Source organism: Dermochelys coriacea, chromosome 9 (assembly GCF_009764565.3).
Source record: "Dermochelys coriacea isolate rDerCor1 chromosome 9, rDerCor1.pri.v4, whole genome shotgun sequence".
Lineage (NCBI taxonomy): Eukaryota > Metazoa > Chordata > Testudines > Dermochelyidae > Dermochelys > Dermochelys coriacea.
Window position 1 is genome coordinate 84511626 of NC_050076.1, and position 15618 is coordinate 84527243.

Genomic DNA, 15618 nt, shown 5'->3' on the forward strand with positions numbered 1-15618 from the left:
TCTCCATTACATGACCCAAAGCTAGAAGATCTGATGTGAGCTCTCCTGTTCTCTACTACCTAAACCCAATTCATGTTCTGTATTCATTAGACAGACAAAAGCAACTAAGAATAGGCATAAGAAAGCCAACTTACAATGCAACAAACTTGGTATTACAGACTATGGCTCTAGTTTCTCAAATATCTTCTGAGAAAACATATTAAAATTAATAAAAAGTCCAAGGTGATTTGTAAATTAAATTAAATGGCTGTTTGCCGAGGTTAGCACAAGTCAAATGGTAACTGGTTGCAAGTGACATCACAAAACTTCTGAACACATCACATTAGAAAACAGGTTTTAGAAATATGGCTTAAATTTTGGAATGCACAGTCACATTTACAGATATTTTCACTTAAGCATTTGCACTACTAGATTATTAAATTAATATGACTACCCAACTCATACTATCGACCTCCCTGTATTAATATGCAAATCAAATTGTAGACCTTTGCACACCTGAAGACTGACAAAATCCTGTGTTGGAGGACAGTATTAAGCTTTCAGTCACGGGCTTAATCTTCTGCTCATCACTGCTTCCATCGCCTGCCGAATTCTGGTCCTCATTTTCTTCCTCATCTGATGAGGAGGAACAGGTGATGTCATCCTTCTGTTTTTTAGAAATTCTTTTTTCCACTTTTAAGTTACCCTTTTTATTCTCCTTAGCTGAACTCTTTTTACTCTTTTTTTTATTGTCTTCACAAGGCTCCTCATCAGAAGAGGACAATGAATCATTCTGTTCTTTCTTGGAAGTTTTCTTTTTGTGGCTTACTTTTTTCTTTTCTTTAGCTTCTATTCGTTTTTTATTCTGTTTATCATCTTCAGAAGAACTCTCCTCTTTCTTTGGGGACTTCTCAGCATCTGAAGAGGAATCATTCTGCAACTTCTTCGATGTTCTCTCTCTCAAATTTCTCTCTCTCTTTTCCTCAACAGCCATTTCCTTTTTATTCTTATTTTCAGAGGAAATGCAACTCTTTTTCTCTGGGGATGATTTATCTCCATCAGAAGAACCACCATCCTGTTCTTTCTTATAATTTTTCTTTTTCAAGTTTTCTTTTTTGTTTTCTTTACCTTCTGTTTCTTTTTTATTCTTGGTTTTGTCTTCTGAAGAATCACAACTCTGCTCCTTCTCTGCAGACTTCTCAGTTCCGTCCAAAGAAGAATCATTCTGTACCTTTCTCTTTTTCAAATTTCTGTTTTTCTTTTCTTTTGCTTCTGGTCTCTTTTTACCATCAGAAGAATGACAACTCTCCTCTTTCTCCAGGGATGATTTCTCAGTATCAGATGATCCGTCATGCTTCCCCTTCAAAGTTCTTTCTTGTAAATCTCTGTTTTTCTTTTCATTGACTGCTTGCCCCTTCCTAATTTTTTTATCTTCAGAAGAATGACTAATCTCTTTTTCTGGGGATGACTTCTCAGCATCATCAGATGATTCAACCTGCCGTTTCATCAAATTTATTTTTTTCTTACTAGTAGATCCTTTTTTATTCTGCTCATCTTCAGAAGAATCATAATTCTCTTCTTTTATGGGGTATTTCTTTTTGGCTTTTTTTGCAGACTCTATTTTACTCAAACTCTTTATCTCTCTTTCTAACTCTGAGTCATAATTTGAAGAATCTGAAGGGTTCTGTCGTTTCTTTTTTGCAGAAGTGGAGCCTTTAGTTGATTTGCCTTTTTTGGCAACTAAATCTGAACCAGAAGTGGAGCTTTTTCTTTTGCGCTTTCCATTCTCATACTTCACTGTTTGTTTCGTTAGATCATTTAAAGCATTCTTCTGATTACTGGATGTCTCACTATTGCTATCAATATCTGAGGAACTAGGACTCATCATGGCTACTTCTTTAAGGACTGCTGGCATCTCATCTGAATCCGAACTTTGGTCCAATATGTCTGCTTTTTTTGATTTAGAAAGCTTATTAGGTTTAGGATGATCAGTAGTACTGTCAGAAGAATGTCTTTTATCTTTTTTTCTCCTTGACTGGGTTGATGATTTTTGCTTGCGCTTCTCACAGTATGCATCATTGCTGTCCTCTTCTGAATTAGATGTTAAAGGATTCATGTCTGTTTGACGCCTCAGAGGTGTAGTCTTCACACGTGGAGACCTCCTGAGATCAGATTCCTCTACCAAGAGGACAGTTTCGTTTTCAGGTGAGCGTTCATTACCAATGTAATGATTTTCTTTTCCAGAATCACAGTTTTCTGCCTTGGGTGTTGCATCAGCATTCTGATCTCCCTTTACTGGATTACTGTCTTGATCTTCAGCTTTAACTGGAGAATCAGAAAGGGAAACAGGAGTAAGTTTTACAAACAATTCTTTTCTTACTTTAGCTGATGCTTTCAACTTGGTACCTCCTTTAATGTCTTTTGAAGGTGTAGTACATTTTATATTTGCATTTACTGTCTCCAGCTCTGTTGCTTTACTTCCAGTGCCCTGTTCATCTGCTGCACTCTGAGTTTCCATAGCCGATTCTAGAGTTTCAAAAATATCTTCAGGGACTGATGAAGGAACAGACACAATATCCATGTCTAAAGCCTCAGTACTATTAGGTTCATACTGAGGCTCTTCATTTGTCTCAGACTTTTTATCTTCACTGCTAGTATTCTTGTTTTCTGTTTGTTGTGTTGCTGGAACATTTTGGTCCATGGGCTCATTGTTAGGATGCTCTGACACAGCTTTTTTCACTGACTTTACAGTGTCCTCTTTCAACTCTACATGTTCCTTTATTTCATCTCTTTTCACCTCACTTTTTTCTAGTTTAATATCAGTTTTTTTCTCTTTGGTATTCTTCTCTTTGATTTTAACATCCAAAGCTTGAATCTCTTGATTCAGATCTTCTTCTAATGCTAAATGAGCTTTTTTTATGTCACTTAACACAGATTTAAAAGCTTTCAGCTGACGTAGCTGTATGGTAGAGTTTATTTCTGAATTGTCTACTGCCGTTTTCAAAAAACTTACAAAACTAGCGTTCATATTAGTTGTGGTCTCAACCAGTTTTTTTGTCTTTTTAAGCATGTCTTTTGGCACCATTAGTGCTTTATAGGAATAGGTTAAAGAACCAGAATATGAGTCATCTAATTTCTTTTCTTCTCCATTACAATTTGAAATGTTTCTCTTTGGAGAACATTTGAGTGTATGATCATATATTTTACTTTTTTCACTCTCAACTCTGATCTTCTTCTTGTTTTGTTGCAATAACTGTTCTAAATTTTCAAAAACACTGTCACATGCAGTGACCAAGTCCAACAAAGGTTCTGGGTGGCAAATGTAGCAATGCCATTGGTTATTTTCATCCATTATGGCTGACAGCTCCTTTCGGCCCAGGTTGCGCAAAATGCACTTTTTGCAGAAGGCATTATGGCAAAAGTCGCAGCAAATTAAATTTCCACCTTCAGCACACCATCTGAAATGATGATTGGGAAATGTTAAAAATGCTACCCCAAAACAAATTACATCAAAGGCAAAATTTTCATTTCAAAAGATGGCAAGCAGATATTTACTAATTTAGAACATTACTGAAGCACAATAATTAACAAAAGACATTGAAAGCCAGTAGATTAAAATGTTGAACTAACAGTTCAGAAAACCAGAAATATTCAAGTACAGCTCCAAAAAGCCTTGCCTAGCTTCCAGGAGAACTTGCCTAGCAGGAGAACCTAAAAAATTGCCACATGAAAGAAACTTAAGTCTTCCCTGTTCAGTACGAGAATTATAAAAGAGTATGGTCTTTTGTAATACAATGATACAAACTGCACCTCCCTTTCTGACCCATATAACAGGTACAGGGCTACTGAGGCCCATTTTGCAGGGGTTCTGGATGGGGGGACGAAGGTGTCCTGAATTGTGTACACTCCGTGTATGTAGGAGAAAATTTTTCTTTTTGGAACACGTCTGGAGCGCACAGTCTGACCAAGACCAGAAAGTGAACGGGATAGAATAAACCTATTCTTGGTTTACTGGACAGATGCAAAGTTCTGACTGGACCATATCTGGATAGTAATATGAGATAATGTGGCCTCTGGTTGATGACATAAGAGTGAGTGAGGGTTTCAGCTTCTACCTCTTACATATATATTAGTTGCTTTGCAGTTTACAGACCAATATATCAAGTTTTCTCTGGGAAAGTGAGCTTCAGTGGCCCACAGATAAATGCTATTTATGGGATAATGATCAGAAGACATATATGGAAACTTAACTAAGTATACATAAACTGATGTTTAGGTTTTAGTCATGTGATATTCAACTTTAAACTAAAAGGGCTAATTACTGGATTTCTTTATATTTATGTTTTCCTAGTTTGTACTAAAATTTGAAATTGAAATACCAACATAATATTATGGGTCTGTTGGCTGGACAGTGGGCATTTCATTATTGTTTTAATTGACGTGGGTAATATTATAATAGTGTTTACATACTTACCTACACTGTTCATCCATTCCATCTGAATCACGGCTAATGTCATCACTCATATAATATTTGTAACAAGTCTGCAAGGAAAATAGGTGGACAAGGAATTTTTTTTCAATTAAAGTGAGATGGATTTTAATAAATCTTTATGACTTAATCTAATGAACGCATTAAAGTCAGACTCTTAAAATGTTCTTAGAACTTCAGATCACCGTCTATAAATGAAAACTAGAAATCCCTTTAAGATGCGCGCTCTCTCTCTCAATCTCTCTCTCTCTCTCTCTCTCTCTCTCATTTTCACCTGCTGTTTACAAAATTGTAACTAATCTTAACACTCCAAAGACACAGCAGCACCTAAACAATGACTTTTCTGAATTGAATGGTACAAGCCTTATTTGAAAATTAAATATGTTTGCCTTCTTTTGAAGGCCACAGGTTTTGTCTTTTATTCTAAAACTTCCAAGTTGACTATTATTTTTATTTTCAGTATTGGTCTACACTTATGTCTGCATAGCTACATTGGTCAGGGGCGTGGAAGGAAGCAAAAAACAAACAAAAAAAACCCTGACCACGATAGCTAAACTAACAAAACCCCCTGCGTAGCTGCAACTATCATTTCAACCTCATGTTGTTGCTGTTGATGTTAGCAAGCAACAATTTGTACAGGAACAGAGTTTATGAAATTAAGTTTAAAACGTTTTAAATAAGATTTGTGCACTACCAAAAGCTGCTAAACATTAAGCCCACTTGATTAATAGTAATGACTGCGGTTCCTGAATTGGTTAGGTCAAATTCTGAAGTCCTTATTCAGTCTTTATTTAAGTAGAGCTCCAGTGACTTATCAGTTTTCCTTGAACAAGGGCTGACAAAAGACTGTAGACCAAATGCTGACCTCACTTGTACCCACTGTCATCACAATCCTGAAAAACAGTTTCAGGATCTATCTACATATGGTGTGTGTAAAGTAATGATGCACCCTAAGAGACATAGGAAAACACCCCATGATGAGATATTGAAAAGTCTGGAACTGTTACCTTAGTTAGGAGACAAATAAGAAAGGAAATGATACAGGGATAGAAAATAATGAAAGGTATAGAGAATTCCTGATCTGTTCTCCCTTCTTATAATATTAAAAAACAAGGCAGCATTCAATGAATTTAAAAGAAAGGAAATGTAAAACTGATAAAAGTAAATATCACCTCACAATTAACCAGCAGAACTCACTGACAAAAGGCATAATTGAGATTAAGAGTTTAGCGAGATTAAAAAAAATAGATTGGACGAATATACAAAACTAGTTTCAGAGTAGCAGCTGTGTTAGTCTGTATCCGCAAAAAGATGGAAGTGAGCTGTAGCTCACAAAAGCTTATGCTCAGATAAATATATATAACTTGACTATTCAGAGTTACAATGGGACTGGAAGCAATGTTCCTTGTGGACTGGTTATTCTGTAGCTACTTTCTTCAGAGATTTTGTAATTTCCTGAGAAGCAGCTGGTATTGGCCCATTGTCCGAGTCAGGATACTGGACAAGATAGACCTCAGTTCAGATCCAGTGTGTCAATCCTTAAGGATATAGTACTAGACCAACTTAAATACCTGAAGGCCAAATACAGCCCACATCACAGACTCTACATGCCACTCTGCCCATTGGCGCCGACTTCCCCTCTCCCAGTGGGTGCTCAACCCCTCCCCTGGCCCCGCCCTCACCCTGCCCCCATTCCACCCGTTCCCCAAAGTCCCAACCCCCTTCCCGCCTTCTCCCCTGAGCACACCACGTCCCCGCTCCTCCTCCTCCTCCCCCTCCCTCCCGGAAAGTCTTAAGCACCGCCAAACAGCTGTTAGGCAGTGGGAGAGTGGGGGTGGGGCCGGGAAGCACTGGGAGGGAGGGAGGGAGGGGGAGCAGTGGGTATGCAGCGCGCTGGGGGCAGGGGAAGGAGGAGTCGGGGCAGGGGGAGCTTGGCTGCCAGTGGGCCTATGACTCCACCAGTTTAAAGAATTGACACAACAGGGCATGGGTGAATTCCCCCATGGCAGGCACAGCATTGGGCAAACATAGGCCACCCTATACTGCCTCCTTCAAAGGCTTTAATGTAGGGGCATGATGGAATGGACACAGGTTGGAGGTGATCTCCCCATAGTGGTCAGTGCTACAGAATTCTGGACTGTGGTGCTGCCCATACCCAGCCAGTGGGAAAGTTGCCATAAGGTAGAGCGGACCCTGTCATTGATCTAATTTATATCAGGGGCTGTTTGAACTCCAGGTAGCTGCCTAGTTCCAAGTGGTGCAAAGGAGACCTTAAAGTCACCTCTTCTTCCTTACCTTGGTGCTGAGCCTTCTGTGCTATGCCTCTTAGGAGAGGCAGACTGATTTGGAGCCCCATTATAGCATATAACACCATAAACACCAAAATGAGAGTAATTTTGTGATATATTCCAAAATTATTAACACTTTAAAACTAATTCCCAAGAAACCACAATAAATTAAACATTTGTGGTGTATAAGCTTTATCAAAGTAACTTCACATTTTAATACTTGCTTTTCCCTTTTCTGCTACCAGTTTCCTTGTTTATGTACATTGCAAAGTTTAACAGGCTAACAAGAGAAAACAATACACAGAGAACAAGTAGTGATAGATCACTTTTTTTAAGAAATGAGAAGGCACATGGAGGCACTGTTTATTACATACCTTACAGATAAGAACTTTCAGTGTAGGATGTCTATAGATGGAATCCTTTTGAAAATGGTTCACCTGTTGCCCACAGGCTGTACAGCTTACAATTCCATGCAGTCCTTCCTCTATAGAGGATTATAAATGACATATTAGTTTTTAAAAGAAATCTATGAACAACTATTGTGTTTCCTTGTTACAACATTTTGGTTTGTCAAATTATTTGTTTACTTCAAAACCCACTTCAAAACCCACCCAGCTTTAGAGGAAGCTTTCTATAACCACTCACCTTTTTTTAAAAGGCTAATGAAGAGTTTTTGGGCCATTAGCTGCTTTCTGGTTAAAATTTATCCAGGGGAAAAAAATTCTTCCTTTGTGAGATTATATACTTGGATTAAATTGTTATTTTATGAGGACATACTTGAACTGTCAGTAAAAATATATTTAATCATGGTCCTGCATTGTACAGTAAAATCCCTCAACTTTCAGTTCTTCTTCTTCTTCATAAAATACCATGGCAGTTTATAAATAAATTCCATAGTTGACATCTTGTTACTAAGAAACTCCATGCCCACTCAAGCCTCATCCTTTAGGACCTTAAGCGTGGTTCACTAGATTGATATGAATACAAACTGTGAAAAGCAGCTCTTGACGGAGGTGTGCCACTTTGAAAATGGTAATTAAAATCCTGAATTTCACCTAGAAGTTCCTCGCTGCCAAAGCCGAGTACGAAGTATATGTTTAATACTCTTTTGCTCAGAAGGTAAATAGCCACCACTTGTACTAAGGTGTGTGCCAGATACAGCCTATTTCAATACTGTAGACTAGTAGTATGGATGACCATGACAAGATCTGAATCAAAGAATATTGCCATTAGTATATCTGGTCAGTAATTTTATACTACATATGCTATTATAAGTAAGTGTTCTATTTTCATGAATATCAGAGTGTTCAAAACTCTGTCTATCCTGACAGAAATTTCACCAGATTTGCATAGTATATAAATACCTGGTTATATCAATATTCTGACTGTTATGCTAGTTTTTATTCAAGCTATACTGCAAGGTTATTTTTTTAAAATAAAGTTACATGTCTGTTCTTGCTCAAATGGTTTACATTACCATCACTAAAAATATTTCAAGATAAAAAGTAAGGCCATGTCTATCAGTACAGCTGCAAGCAGCAAGGGTCTCTGAAACATTCGGTTTAACCAAAACTTGTATTTTAGGGGAAAGGAGGAATAGTTAAGGAAGACAGGAGCTAGATGGTTATGGGGCAATCACTAATAAAATACAGAGCCTTTGACAACTAGGTCACAAGACCAAATGTGGCCCAAGATGATAGTTGTCAAAAGTCATCATCAGCCAATGAGTGCTTGCTGTCTAATGTAAGATGAGTTGCTAGTCTCTGTCCATTATACAGTGGACAGGAAGCAACACACAAAACATTACCAAAACTGTCACATTTAGAAGACAGCCAAAGATACATTGGACACTATCTAGAGGTTAAGAGGCTAGTGCAGACATAATCCCTCCAAAATATGGTGCAAGCATACTACCATGTCAGCGTGGGGAAAATCTGCACTGCTACAGCCTATGCTATGCTTGTTTCATGGATAGAACTAGGATTTTCATTTCCAGGGGTACCAACTTGGCAGTTTTCACAAGTACTATATTCATTTAAATATGTTAGAAAAATACACAATTAAGTTTCCACAAACTAATGAATGCTACTCACTATGTAAAATTTTACATAACACCGCACTGTTTTTATAGTGTTTTGCAATCAACAAAAAGCAATCACTGGCCCATCAGCTGGACATGAAACAGTAGAAAGCACCAGCAAACAACACAAAGGCTCTCTCTATACACAAAGTTGCACCTTTTTAACTAGAGATGTGACACTGCACCAATTTACCATCATATACCGTACAGACATTAATATCATCACACCTTTAGTTAAACCCATGCATCATCTTAGTTCATACAAGCCTAATGATTCTGAGACAAAATAAATATCTTTTGGAATCAAAACTATGAAGGAATTCCAATGTGAAGCAATACAGAATTTTCAGGAAGACATGAAAAACTGTAGAATTGCTGCAAAACTATCCTCTCCACATCCCACTCACCCGTTGCATGTATTAGGACCTTTAGATATTTCTGTAGGAACAAATACCACCACACTCGGCAGTTTGGAGGCAGCTATTTAAATACATCATATAAAGAAGACATGAAACATTGCAAAACAGAAGGCTACTACCCCAAAAACTGAGTTGTCCAAACATGTTACCGCTGAAGAACCACAATGTAGGCATCATGTATCGCGCTCAGGAGCCAAGAAACCTTTAACTGCATAACTATTATGGGATCCTTGGATCTGAGCATTCTAGAAAATGGTACTATAAAAGATCACATAACCCTTCTACCCACTCTCTGACCCTCACTCTTCTTGAGTATTTATAGACTCTGAAGAAGGAAGGGCTGATATATGACTCTTCAGAAGCAATATATTAGGAAAACTCCATTTAACAGAAGGTAACCTTCTGAAGGGAGTGCTTATTTTACTCCTGGGGGAATTCTGCACCACTGCGCACATGCAGAATTCATGTCCTGCGCAGAATATTTTTTTCTCCACAGAAAATACTTTCTGCCGGAGAAGTCCTGCAATTACGTCTTTCACTGACCAGGAGCTGCTGTGGCGCCAGGACAGCAGCTGCTCCCAGGAGGAAGCAGCCTCAGCTGCACATAGAAGGAAAAGAAGGACTGCACTCCTCATAGCACGCTGCCTGTGGGGCCAGGTCAAGAGGCATGGGATATAGGTGGATGGACAGCATGGGGCACATCGGGCTGCTGGGGGAAGGGAAGGGTGTCATAGACTGTGGTTCAGAAGGGCTGATGGGGAAAAGATGGGGGGGAATCGAATGGGAGTGGGGGTGCAGGGACACGAGGACAGGGGAGGGGATGGATGAGTGAGGGTGCAGAGACACATGGAGACAGGAGGAGAAAGTGGCTGCGTGGGGATGCAGGGCCACATGGGAACAGGAGGGTAGAGGGACACTTGGGGCAGTGGCAGATGTGCCTGACTGAATGAGAGGCTAGGGGTCAACCAGAGTCTGCAGGGGGAAGACTTCCTAATAATCCCTTTACCCCACACAAAAAAAACAAAACAAAAAAAAAAAAAACAACTGTTCCATACTCCTCCTACCCACATCCAACAACCCTCAAGGTTCAATCCCAAGCTCCTTCCCTCTTCCTCAGCTCCTCCATTACCCCCGACTCCCCCAAGCCTTTAAACTGCTTCTGAAGCATGTAGGAAATACGTTTCTGTATTATAGTTTAAATGAATTATTCAAAGTTTTGTATTAATATGCCTAGTAAGGAATCTATTTGTCAAAAAAACATTTCCCTCAATCTTATTTGTTGCCTGTAACAGTTACAGACATACTTGTTGACAGGTATTGTGAAATAAATTACCAAAGTAATTGAAACTGACATGACTGTATTGTGTGATTTTGACAAATAAAATAGCCAGAATTTTGCAGAATTTTAAAATGTGTGCAGAATTTTTCATTTTTCGACACAGCATTCACCCAGGAGTATTATTTAAACAAGGACAGAAGCAACCCCTAGTAAACCATTCTTTTGATCTTGCTCCAGACTCAAGAGAAGAATGCTTTGTGAACTGAACACAAAAAAGCAGATCTTTTTTTCCAACGGAAGCTGCAGACACTCCGTAAGTCTGAAAGGTCACTTCTATTTAAGAAGCTAAGCAAGAATTTAGGAGCCTAACTTTAGGCACTTAGGTTTCAAAATTTTGACCCAAGCCCAGGACAAAACTGAATAACATGGCCTGCATTCTTATTAAATTGATGTAAGCCTCCCTTTGAAATTTCTGGGCAAAAGTTCAACATTCTTTCTTCAAAGACTGCCCCCCGGTAACCACATCAGAAAGTGATGTTAGTAAGGAAGAGGGGGTTATGGCTAATCCCCGTTACACTGTATTCCACAAGGATGGTGGAACTGCCCGAAGTAATAACATGTAATAGTTATTTAATATCAGTATATAACGCTGCCTGTATTTTTTCTTAAAACTTATAACTTGCTAGGAAATGGAAGAATTTTTTCTTGGATCAAATTAACAGGCAATCAGTTAACTAACCGCCTTTATAAATAGTAATCTAGATGCTCCACAAATGTTTGTTACAGAACACAAAGTTGCATCATTTACCCATGGCAAATTAAAACAGGACTACAAACTCTAGTCCAGATATATTCCCTGTATTTTATGGTGTAGGTGTGAGGGCAAAAGACTCTCCAAAAAGCTCAGAGGTCAGAAAAAGTAGAATCACCTCACCACTGGTACATGGCAGGCAGAAGCTGCTTATAAATGTATACATATTGAGGATACAAACTTTTTTATTTTAAAGGTAAAGGGATTGAACAAATCTTAGGTTTAACACTGTTAAATCACCTGCAAAAGCTTGACATTTTTAAAGCATATGTTTTCCTTGGTTCCTGCCATTCTAAAAAAGAAATTTCTTAACTCTAAAGAGAAATGAAATGGTTTAACCTGCAAGTACTCAGAAACCAAGATGACTGATGAAAAGATTAAAAAATTGGATGAAAATGGCTGCTGTTCTTTTAAAATAAGAGATGTATTACTGATGAGAAAAGATAAGGGATTCCTTGTAAAGGCCATTGAATACCTAACTGACCCAGGTTGGAGAAGTCAAATTAATCTGGTCCCTGCCCTATCTTTAAGACTTTTGGAAACTAAATGAAAGAGGGAGAAGGCATGTAACAGTCCTTTCACCCACAACATACCAGGAAAGCATGCAAGCCCAAATCTTGGTCCTTGGCTGCCCTGGAACAAGATAGTTTACATTTGCTGATCTTTCCTCCAGGTTAAAACAAACAACCAAATCTAATCAATGTTTGCTCTGGTGAAGAAAAGCAGACCAAGCTATGGAAAGTTTCATAGATTCCAAAGCCAGAAGGGACCTTTGTGATGATCTAGTCTGACCTCCTGCATAACACAGGTCACAGGACCTCACTGAATTAGTTCCTGTTTCAACTAGACCACATCTTTTAGAAAAAGATACAATCTTGATTTAAACATTTCCAGTGACGGAAAGTCGACCAAAACCCTTGGCAGGCTGTTTCAATGGTTAATTACCCTCACTGTTAAAAATGTGCACATTATTTTGAGATTGAATTTGTTTAGCTTCAACTTCCAGCCACTGGATACTAGGTTTGCCTTTGTATGCTAGAAGGAAGATCATTCTAGTAACAAATGTATCTTCCTTATTTAGGTACTTACAGATTGTGATCTAGTTACCAGTTAACCATCACTGAAAGCATGGTTCCTTTGGTCTCATGTTTTCCAATCCTTCAGTTATTCTTATGGGTCTTCTCGGAACCCTCTCCAATTTTTCAACATCTTTCTTGTATTGTGGAGACCAGAACTAGACACCCAGTATTCCAAGAAATGTTGCACCAGCACCAAACACACAGGTAAAATAACTTCTCTATTCCTGGATATTTCCGTTTGTACATCCAAGTATCACATTAGCCCTTTTGGCCTCAGTCTCTCACTGGAAGCTCACATTTAGCTGATTATCCACCATGATTCCCAAATCTTTTTCACTGGCACTGTCTCCCAGGTCCTCATCCTATAAGCATGGCCTGCACTCTTTGTTCCTAGATGTGTGACTTTATATTGGACTGTATTGAAAAACCAGTTCACGCTTAAACTCAGTTCATGAAGCAACCCAGATTGCTCTGTATCAGTGTCATCTTTATTATTTTACCACTCCCCTAGTCTTTAAGTAATTTGCAAACATTCTCTGTAATTCTGTTTTCTTTCAGGTCACTGATAAACGTTAAATAGCATAGGGCCAAGAACCAGTCCCTATGGGACCCCCGGTACAAAAAACACCTGCCTGATGACAGATTCCCCCATTTACAATTACATTTTGAGACCTATCAGACAGTTTTAAATCATTTAACATGTGCCATGTTGATTTTATATCATTTTAGGATTTTTTTTTAATCAAAATGTTGTACGGATCCAAGTCAAATGCCTTTCACAGAAGTCTAGTAAATCAATACTATTACCTTTATGAACCAACCTTCTAGTCTCACCCCCCTCCCCCAAAAAAGATAATTTGATAAGATTTATTTGCAATAAAAGGAAGTTACATAAATGTAACTGGAGGTTCTTCAAGATGTGCGGTCCCTCTGTATTCCACTGAGGGGTTATATAAATGCGCCATGCATCCAAATCAGAGATTTTGAAAGTAGTAGCGTCCGTTGGTCCATGCACGTGCTCTTGCTCCACCTCATAGTTTCGTCTGAGGCGATAAAGGGCGGCGCGGACCAACCATGCCCTCAGTTCTTTCTCCACTGCAAACCAAGAAATCCCCAGCAAAGGAGGAGGAGGGCGGGACTGGAACATAGATAGGGACCACACATCTCGAAGAACGTCCAGTTACACGTAAGTAACCTCCTCCTCTTCTAGCAATGGTCCCTAGTGTATTCCACTGAGGGTGATTAACAAGCAGTATCTAGCTAAGTGAAGGGTGTGAAGAAGATGATGGAACTGTGGAACGGAGAACAGCTGCACAGAATGAGGCATCCGTCGCAGAGTCTCGCGTCAAAGCGTAATAGAAAGAGAATGTATGTACTGAAATCCATGTTGCCTCCCTACATATGTCCATAAGCAGTACGTCATGAAGCACAGCTTGGTCAATGCTTGCGCTCTCATGGTGTGGGCTTGTACCCCAAGGAGTGGAGACAGTTCTGATAACTGATAATAGGGCATAATGCACCCTGAAACCCACTTAGAAGCCCTCTGAGCGGAGATCACTTGCCCTTTAATTCTTCCCACTCTAGCGATAAAAAGTCTAGTTCTCTGCAGATAGACAGTCAGGTCCCAGGAGATCTCGTCCTCTGCAGACAGACAGTCAAGGCCCGGCAGACGTCAAGGGAGTGAAGGCAGTATTCTTCCGGAACGAAAGAGGTTAAGTGTACAAACTGGTTAAGATGAAAGTAGGATACAACCTTTGGCAGAAACTTTGGCAGAGCCACAACTGTAGGCAGCAAAAGTGGAGACAAGTGAAGGCGGTATCATATGTGCAAGCCGCCAAGTGGCCGAGAAAGGTAAGTCTTGGCCTGAACAGAAGGACTCAAAATCACCTTGGAAACTCAGGTTTCAGAGTAGCAGCCGTGTTAGTCTGTATTCGTAAAAAGAAAAGAAGTACTTGTGGCACCTTAGAGACTAACATTTACTTGAGCATAAGCTTTCATGAGCTACAGCTCACTTCATCGGATGCAGTGAGCTGTAGCTCACGAAAGCTTATGCTCAAATAAATTTGTTAGTCTCTCAGGTGCAACAAGTACTCCTTTTCTTCTTGGAAACTCAGCTCTTGTAGGGTCTGGAACCTGTCCTCCAGTAGGTAGGCGCATGCCAAGATTGCATGGATGTTGGCCCCAATGAATTCCAGGAACTGTATAGGATCCAAAGTCAACTTTTCAGTGTTTACACTCACCCCCAAAGAGGAGTGGAGTGTGAGCAACATGGAGGTCAAGGCGCAACTCTCCCCTTTTCATTATGCTGCTAGCAGCCAATCATCAAGATTCTCTTGGCACAGGAGATGGGCTGCCAGTACCGAGAAAACTTTGGTGAAGACCCATGGAGCAGTGATTTGGAACGGTAAAATCCTGTATCGGAAGTGACAGAGGTCTGCCGTGAATCTCAGGAAACGTCTGTGGGAGGATGGATATCCACGTAGAAGTAAGCGTCCTACAGATCAAGGGCCATAAACAATATGCCCCTTTCTAACAAAGTAATCGTGGCTGCTATGGTGACCATATGAAGCTTTGGCTTGCATATGAAGCGGTTGAGATGACAGAGGTTTAAGATCGGTTTTCTTCTTCAGCATGGGCAGAGGGTGGAGCCCCGCTTCGGGAAGGCCAGCCCCCAGCTCTGCCACTTCCACCCGCGCTCCCACAGCTGGAGACACAAGCACCCCCTCCCCACTGCCCAGAGAAGCCCTGAGCATCGTCCCTCTGCCCCCCGGCCAGAGGAGCCCTGGGCTTATTGAAGCTCTGAGCACCCTGCCCCTTGGCCAGAGAAGCCCCAGGCTGGCTGAAGGCCAGAACGCATCCTCACCCCCCACATCCCTGGCCGGAAGAGCTCTGGACTGGCCAAAGCCCTGAGCGCCCCCCACATTCTTGGCCAGAGGAGCACTGGGTGGGCAAAGCCACAAGCATCCGCCCCCCCTTGGCTAGAGCAGCCCTGGGCTGAAGCCCCGAGCCCCCGTTCCACTTGCCCGGAGCACCCCCATCCCCACCCAAAGAAGCCCCAGGGCAGCTATAGCTGCACCTTCCCTCCCCAGACCACAAGCCACCCAAGGGAAAAGCGTCTCCCAATGCTTTTGATATGCCCAATGCAGGTTCCGGGGCGGCTGAGATAATATTTCAAATTCAGCTTCGTGGGTTCC

General features: G+C 40.4%; 1 protein-coding gene across 10 annotated transcripts in view; it reads right to left on the reverse strand.

The window, feature by feature from the left end:
* The window catches only part of ATRX (ATRX chromatin remodeler), a 139942-nt gene that overhangs the window by 91201 nt on the left and 33123 nt on the right, over window positions 1–15618 (reverse strand). For all 10 annotated transcript variants that reach the window (XR_006274471.1, XM_038415175.2, XM_038415176.2 and 7 more), the window contains 3 exons: window positions 7131–7240; window positions 4454–4521; window positions 496–3437 (listed from right to left, as the gene is read on the reverse strand). Coding sequence is in view for 9 of the 10 variants with exons in the window: in XM_038415175.2 (XP_038271103.1) it covers window positions 496–3437; window positions 4454–4521; window positions 7131–7240 (3120 nt within the window). In the remaining variant the exon portion in view is untranslated. The remainder of the gene's footprint in view (window positions 1–495; window positions 3438–4453; window positions 4522–7130; window positions 7241–15618) is intronic.